This window comes from Octodon degus, unplaced genomic scaffold (genome assembly GCF_000260255.1).
Source record: "Octodon degus isolate 3935 unplaced genomic scaffold, OctDeg1.0 scaffold00353, whole genome shotgun sequence".
NCBI lineage: Eukaryota > Metazoa > Chordata > Mammalia > Rodentia > Octodontidae > Octodon > Octodon degus.
In genome coordinates this window covers 505,975-514,707 of record NW_004524929.1, presented here as the reverse complement: position 1 = coordinate 514,707, position 8,733 = coordinate 505,975, and the positions used below count along the sequence as shown (strand labels likewise).

At 38.2% G+C, this 8,733-nt stretch overlaps 2 protein-coding genes across 2 annotated transcripts in view; one reads left to right on the top strand and one right to left on the bottom strand.

Annotated features, from left to right (window-relative positions):
• Magt1 (magnesium transporter 1) overlaps positions 1–8,733 on the bottom strand; it is a 68,335-nt gene that overhangs the window by 11,930 nt on the left and 47,672 nt on the right. The gene's annotated exons all lie outside the window — the stretch shown is intronic.
• LOC101582458 (prefoldin subunit 4) lies at positions 8,226–8,690 on the top strand. The gene has a single exon (XM_004648104.1). It carries the CDS (start codon positions 8,231–8,233, stop codon positions 8,633–8,635), a length of 405 nt encoding a protein of 134 aa, XP_004648161.1. The 5' UTR covers positions 8,226–8,230; the 3' UTR covers positions 8,636–8,690.

Genomic DNA, 8,733 nt, shown 5'->3' with positions numbered 1-8,733 from the left:
ATATATAGCTACTTTCTCTTAATTGAATAGGAAGATTTATACTAATAGGGTTTGTGGACAGGATATCACGTCTCCATCTTGTACTACGAATAACCACTAAGAAGACAACAATATGCAATGTATTAATGACTGAAACTGTCCTACTAATCAGTTTTGAAACTGTCTCACTGCTATTTTTTCTCAATAAAATTATTTTAAAAAATGAAAACATTTTGATTTTTATAGCATCAAAAGAAAACTTAGGAATTACTTAACCAAGACGACAAATCTTTTTACAAAGAAAACTACAAAACATTGCTGAAATTAAAGATGAATAATGAAAACACATTCAACGTTCAAGGTCTAGAAGACAATACTGTTATAATGCAAATAGTATTTCTTTCACTTTCACAGTATTCATTGTACCTGTCAGAAACTTCTCAAATGTAGGGAACAACTGGGTTGAGGTAAAGGAAAAAAGACGGAGGGGAAAAAGAAATATATATGTATATATACAGGATAGCTTGGATAATGGTACTACTGATTTCTGCTGGTCTATTGAAGGACCAGTTAATGCTTATTTTTCTCTTTTTTCACAATTTATAATTCTTTTTACCAATTTTGCATGCTTATATGTGGTAACCTGAACAACCAATTTGAATATAATGATATGCAATATAACATTGTTGAATTAGTATCATGTTTAGTGAAATTATTTTTAAATTATTTTTTATTCTCTTTAAAAAATAAAATAATAGGGGCCAGGGAGATGGCTCAGTAGAATAATTGCTTCCCTGGCAAGCACAAGGGCCTGAGTTCAATCCCCGGTTGTGCCAAAAAAATAAATAAATACAATAATGAGACAAATACTAGAAAAGTTGATGTATTATCAGTGCGATCCCTAATAAAATCTCTTTTTTTTTTTTTTTTTTGCGGAACCGGGGATTGAACTCAGGCCCTTGTACTTGCCAGGCAAGCACTTATTCTACTGAGCCATCTCCTCGGTCCTCAACAATTTTTTAACAAATGAAACTAAATTCATAAGAAACATTAATAAACCCAAATAGGCAAAGTAAACTTGAAAAAAAGTGTTTAGATAAGTGTGAATCTGTAATCGGCTCTGTAATTTGGCTAGCTCTTTATTGCTTTTTGTTAATTTAACTTTTTGAGACAGGATCTCAATACGCAGGTCAGGCTGGTCTTGAGCTCACTTTGTAGCCCAAGATGGTCTCAAACTTGCCAAGGATCCTTTGAGTTCTGGAACTACAGGTGTGCACCACCACACCAGTCTCTTTACTGTTTTGCATTGTCTTTTCATTTCAGCAGCTTCTTCTAGGGACAATGCCCATTCCTCACGTATTTAATTTTTTATCTGAGTGTCTTCACCACTTTGTTTTCTTACTGAGGATCTTCATACCCAGCTTGGCACTGATTGATCATTGCTAAGCTTTGGTTACTAGGCACTCTTTTTTTTTCCAGAACCGGGGATTGAACTCAGGCCCTTGCACTTTCCAGGGAAGCACTTATTCTGAGCCATCTCCCCCGCCCCAGCAGGCTCTGATTAATGGCTGAGATTTTTACTTTGTGAACGATTTGTTTATTTATAGAGGCTCACTATGCAGTTCAGGATGGCCTTCGGCTGATGATGTAACCAAGGCTGGGCTTGAACTCCCAGTGATTCTCCTGCCTCAGCCTCCCAAATGCTAGGATTATAAGTGTGGATCATCTCACATGGCTGAGGCCAGTTTCTTTTTATGTCATTGTCTTTATCAGTAGTAGCAAACCCATAGCATGCATACCAGGGTGGGCACACAGAGCTCTCAGTTGGCATGTGAGCCAAATCACACTAGCAGCCAAGCATCGTTTTTTGTTGTTGTTGTTTTGTTTTGTTTTTTTATAGTATTTGGGGGGCCGGGAAGATAGCTCAGTAGAATAATCACTTGCCTGGCAAGTTCAAGGGCCTGAGTTCAATCCCTGATTCCACCAAAAGAAAAAAAAAAGTATTTGGTTGTTTCAGGGTCTCATCACACAGCTTGGATTGTCATCCTCATTTTCAGCCTCCCTAGTGCTGGGAATATAGGCGTGGTCACTATGCCCGGATTTGGTGGCTGGCTCAGCAGACCCTGGGCAATGGCTTAGCATGTGGTGTCAGGAATCTAACCATGGTGCCTGAGCTTGCCTATCTAAGCAGGTGCTTTATAGTCCGCTGAACTATCTTGCCAGCCCCAAAGCACTGTTTCTTCTACACTAAAATCTAAGTATTCCGATTTCATTGCAGTGTTGGCACTTTGAGATAAATTAAGTGGGTTTGGGGTTGCTGTTGGGGCACTCAGTCTCTAAAAGGTTCACCATTGTTGGTCTATATACACGCTTTTACCCTTCAGTGCAGGGGCTTGAACCCAAGCTCTTGCCCATGCTTGGTAAGCCCTCTGTTGCTGAGCTATGCCCTACCTACAACATGAGCTTTTGCTTTGAAATTTTTTTATCTTATTATATAGACACAAAAGCTGCGTTTGTGTCAAGAGCCTTGATGTACTTCATGTATACTGTTTAATTTCATTTATTTATTTTTCAGCATTTTTTTAGTCCTGATGATTAAATCAAGGACCTTTCCACCCACCCAGCTACATTCCCATCCCTTTTTATATTTTGAGACAGGGTCAAAATACTGGGACAGTTTTGAGACTGTCTCAAAATTTTGAGAAAGTTATCACCCTGGGCTTGGACTTCTGATCTTCCTACCTTACCCTCTCAGTGGGTTCTTTTTATTTTTACTTATCCTGCTTACTATATTGCAGGCAATACTAACTGATGGAATTACAAAGTATAACAAAATATAGGCTGTTCTACGGATAGATTCACATTCCAGTGGGGGATACAAACAATGAAATAAATATAGAATCATGATTGTTACTTTGGAAAAACTGAGTAATAGAGAAGGCAGCACTCCATAATGTATAAAAACTAGACTATTTAAGAGCTAGTATAATTGAAATATATATAACAAAGGAAAAGATATGTCCATAAAATGAAGCATAACTGCAAAATCACTGAAAAGTGTTAAGTATTTTTTATCGCCCCAATTTAAGCAATGTCATATAATTACTTTGCCTGCTGAATTAGCACTTTTAAGAAGATGAGTGCAATACATAATAATGGCTAGGACCTGCCAGGAATACTAGTGCAAAAACATATTTTTGGTAGTAAAATCCTTTCAGAAAACAATTTAGACAGCACATTAACCACACAGACAGCTTTGGATATTTTGTTTTGAGCATTCTAAGCATTTGGAGACATGCCAAATTAGTTTTTTTTTTTAAAAAAAAAAAAACCATGCTGTTATACTTTATAATTTAACACTTTCCATGGCCAGATTTTAACATTTATTTATTTACTGTGTGTGTGTGTGTGTGTGTGTGTGTGTGTGGCCAGCTCAGCCCACCAGGGGGCGAGGCTGGCTGGCATGTGGTGCTGGGGGATCGAACCCCAGTCCCTGTGCTTTGCCAAGCTTGTTCCAAGTAGGTGCTTTAGACCACTGAGCCATCTCGCCAGCCCCTAAATTAGTTTTTATCTGCTAGAAAACATTCCTTTTTTTTTTTAGAAAACATTCTTTGTAATGTTCAATAAAAGCAGAATAAGAAGGCATCGTGGGTAATGCCTATAATCCCATCACTCTCAGAGACTGAGGCAGGAAGATTCTAAGTTTGAGTCCATCCTGAGCAATTTAGCAAGTCATTTTCTCAAAATATAAAATTAAGAGGGCTAAAGATATAGCTCACTGTGAAGGCCATAGGTATCACAAAAAATAACAAAAAGGAGGATGGAATTATGTTATCTATTATATAAACATGGAGAACAACTATTTTTCTCATTTCTCTGTAATCTTCATGTACTTTTATTAACTATTAAGGCCACAGTGAAGAAAATGCTTTATTAAGACATCAGAAAAAGGAGCCGGGGCGATAGCTCAGTAGAATAAGCACTTGCCTGGCAAGTGCAAGGGCATGAGTTCAATCCCCAGTTCTGCCAAAAAAAAGACATCAAAACCCAGCATAGTGGCGCATGTCTATAATTTCAGCACTTAGGAGGTTGAGGCAGGAGGATCGTTGTAAGTTTGAGACCAGCATGGGCTACAAAGTGAGCTCAAGACCAGCCTGAACTCTATAGAGAGACCCTGTCTTAAAAAGACAAAAAAAAACCCCAAAAAACAAAAAACACCACACATCAAAGATTCAAAGTATCTCTCTAAGTATAAAAAAGAACACTTCTCCACACAACATACATAAGGCCAAAGAATGCAAGAGAGGGAATAGCTGTATGGTAGTGCTCACACAGCATGTGTGAGGCCCTGGGTCTGACCCACAGCATTGCTATAAAAACCAAACAACAACAAACTCTTGTCATGGTACATACCTAAAACCCCAGGTGAAGGATCACAAATTCAAGGCCAACCTACAGAGCAAGACTCTCCAAATTTCTCATGTCCCCAAAACAAAACAAAATTGTAAAACCCAAAACAAATGCTTAATGTGTTTTAGAATATTTCCCTTCAAAACTTCCCTAATCATTGATGTAGTAAAATAAATTGGGAAAGACAGACAAACATACTAGTTTTGAACTTTTTTGTTTTTCAGAACTGGGGCTTGAACTCAGGCCCCTGTGCTTGTCCGGCAAGTACTTATTCCACTGAACCATCTCCCGGGGCCCAACATACTGGTTTTGGAAAAAAGTTTTTTGCAGTATTTTTTTTATTTATCTTTTGGACACAGGATCTCAGTATGTAGTTCAGGCTGGCCTTAAGCTCATTCTAGCCCAGGCTGGTCTTGAATTTGCAGCAGTCCATAGCCTCAGCCTCCCTAGTGCTGGAATTACAGGCATTCACCACCACATCTGCGTCAGTATTACTTTTATGAGAAAAATAATTTAATTTATTTTTCTTAAAGGAGCTGATTGATCCCACTGACTCTAATCACCTTAAAAATTCTTAGCATATTCTTACCTAGTATAAGCCATTTTTAATAGAATAACTGAACTAGAAGACTTCTACATCATCTAATTGTTGAGATTAGAGTATAGGGCAAGCGACTTTAAAATCAAATCACTTCCCCACCAGTCTGGGCTACAAATGATTCTAATATATCAATGTCACAACATCCTGGCCGAGAATTACAACTTTAGGAACGTTACATTTATTAGCTTTATTTGTTCCATAGTTACTGCTTGTGTATTCTACTCAGGTGAGTGAATTTCTCAGCAATTCAAACATAGAATTCCTTATGCAAAAATGTGTAGAACCTGAAGTGTTTCAATTTTGAAGGTTTCCAATTTTTGGAATACTGCTTGGGCATTCTTAATCCAGACTGTTTGAAGTCTGAAACATTTTTCATTCCAGTGTGATTACATGTAAAAAATAAAAAAAAAAGGGCCAGGGAGATGGCTCAGTAGAATAACTGCTTCCCTGGCAAGTGCAAGGGCATGAGTTCAATTCCCAGTTCCACAAAAAAACCAAACAACAAACATGTAAAAAAAGAAAACTTGGATTTGTAGTCTCCTTTCAAAATGGCAGAGCAGTGACTGTTAGCAAAATACAGCCCCACCAAGATCTGGAATCCAGATGCTCAAAAATAACAACTTAGTGAAGAAAAGAAGAGAAACACATGATTAGGAACCAGGACAGAAAGAACAGAATAAATAAGAAGGTACAGAGAAGTTAATAAGACGATCCATAATGCAGTGAAAAAGAAACAATCCAGAGTCTTATCTCAGGCACTTGTGACTTACAAAGAGGGGAACTGGGCTCCCCAGAAGCAAAGTGCCCATGGCTGGGAGATCCAGGCAAAAACCATAGCGGAGCCCATGGCGTTTGTAAACTGAAAATAGAACAGAGTTTTGCTCTGAGAGGACTTCTATATAGCAGGCAACAGCCAGAGAAGTACTAAAGTGCAGGTGTCTGCCAAATCACAAGGATGCTTGATTAGGCACTATTTATTTTTTGGTGGAACTGGGGATTGAACTCAGGCCCTTGGCTTATTCTACTGAGCTATCTCCCTAGGCCCAATTAGGCACCATTTAGGGATAAGGTGGTTTATTTAAATATGGGACTTAGAAGACCTTAAAAACAACTTCTGGGTCCAGGAATATAGCTCAGTAGAATAAACACTTGCCTGACAAGAGCAAGGTCCTGAGTTCAATCCCCATTACCAAAAAACAAAAACAAAAAACCAACTTCATTGTCGGGAGTTGTGGCGCTTAAGTGTAATCCAAGCATGCAAGAGGCTAAGGCAGAAGGACTGCCACAAGTTTAAGACTAGCCTGGGTTACATAGAGAGTTTAAAGCCAGTGTGAACTACATAATGAAATCCTGTCTCAAAAAGAAAAAAAAAACGAAAAATGAAGCAACTTCACTTCAGGGCTCCCACTGTTAACCTCACATAGTGACTGGGGGACAGATAGTCACCAGAGATAGCCATGGACAGAGAGTAGATTAGGAAAAGATTTCCTGATGAAGTTTAAACTCAGGATGGGAAGGACATGGGCCCTGTGAGGAGACGCCAGGCTCAGCTTGTGTTACGGCTAGAAACAGCTGAGTGTGATGGTACCAGCATAAAGTACTTGAAGTCTTGCTCTGATACTTACCTTTAGCACAAATCTAAGAACTATCTTCCCTACCCACCAGCGTGGATAAGAACATGTCTCAGTGAGGATACTGCCACAGCCTGGAGTAAACAGAGGGGACTCTGGAATAGGGGGCACACCTCACAAAGTACAGGCCACAGCCTAGGCAGACAAAATCATGATTTGCAGGTCTTCAAAACTGTGTAATCTAGAAGGAAACCATTCATTCAACCATGTGTATACAGGACATGTATGTAGGTCAGTGCTCTAGTGTCTGCCTGGGAAGTGCAAGGTCCTGAGTTCAAATCATGAAATCCCCAAAGAATTTTGCCCCCCCCCAACCAAATACATACCCTTTTTTCAGTTTTAGGATTTTTTTCTTTCTTTTTTTTAAAAAAAAATTATTTTGAAGAGTAAAAACAAAAATAGAAATAAAGACAGAAACAGGATAACATACAATACATAAGTTACAGATTTTCTTTTTCTTATTCCTTTTGTTCTTTTAGTTTTTTCTATTTCTCCATATTATTTTTTCTCCCTCTTTTCTTTTACCATCTATTCCTTTTTTTTTCTTTGCTATTACCTTTAACAAATTCTATGAACATCCTTCTATTCTGTAATATGATATCTTTTTTTGGCACCAGGAATCAAACTCAGAATCTTGCACTTGCCAGGCAGGCACTGTGCTACTGAGCTATATCCCCAGCCCTGTAATATGATCCTTTGTCTCACTTTCTTTTCTTTTTTTTTTGGTGGAACCAGGGATTGAACTCAGGCCCTTGCGCTTGCCAGGGAAGCACTTATTCCACTGAGCCATCTCCCCAGCCGCTCTTTGTCTCACTTTCTCTCCTTCAAATCTCTCATTATTTAAGTTTTCAATTTTTTATTCTCCCATTCCCAATTTCCTGTATCTTTAATAGTACAACAATTTAAGCTTTATTATTCTTTAGATAGTTATCACTATGCAATAGCTAAATTATAATTATGACATTAACAATAGTGTGGTATTACCTTCATAACATTAATAATAGTGCAATGAAGTCCTGAAAACTGAGCGCTGGGACACCTATACAGCATCACTATCAAATTAAGAGGTGATCATGATCAGATCTTGGGACATAAGTAAAGGTCCATACCCTGGGCACATCACTGAAAAAGCAGATTAAATAAAGAGATCTCCATAGTAGTTAACAAAGTCTTCCCACTATATGCAACCACATACCTAAGCACAAAACAGACAAATAAACAAATAAAATACAACAGAAACATGAGAAGACAACACAATGAGGTACTTCCCAAGAGTCCCAACTCCCCCCAAAGTCAGTCAACAGAGGACCGAGAGGGAGGAAAGAAAAAGCCATATAGCTGTATTATTCAAAACAATAGAAGCGACTAAAAACCAGAATAATAAGGTGCTAATAGGGCTCAGAAAATATAAATAATTAGATAATGAAAGTAATAACATATCAGGGACCTTATAGAAGAAACTAATAAAAAGCTAGCTGAAAAAGTCATACCACAGCGGCCAGGGAGATGGCTCAGTTGAATAAGTGCTTGCCTGGCAAGCACAAGGGCCTGAGTTCAATCCCTGGTTCCGAAAAAAAAAAAAAAAAAAAATTAAAAAAAAAGTCCCAAGATGGCGGCCACCATGAAGAAGGCGGCTGCAGAAGATGTGAATGTCACTTTTGAAGATCAACAAAAGATAAACAAATTTGCACGGAACACAAGTAGAATCACAGAGCTAAAGGAAGAAATAGAGCTAAAAAAGAAGCAGCTCCAGAATTTAGAAGATGCGCGTGATGACATCATGCTCGCAGACGACGACTGCGTAATGATCCTGTATCAGATCGGCGACGTGTTCATTAGCCATTCTCAAGAAGAAACACAGGAAATGCTAGAAGAAGCAAAGAAAAATTTGCAAGAAGAAATCGACGCCTTAGAGTCCAGAGTTGAATCCATTCAGCGGGTGTTAGCAGATTTGAAAGTTCAGTTATATGCGAAATTTGGCAGCAACATAAACCTTGAAGCTGATGAAAGTTAAACATTTTATAACTCATTTTTTTAATTTGTTTAATAAACTTGAATATTGTTTAAAATGAAAAAAAAAAGTCATACCACAGTGACACATGCATACCCATG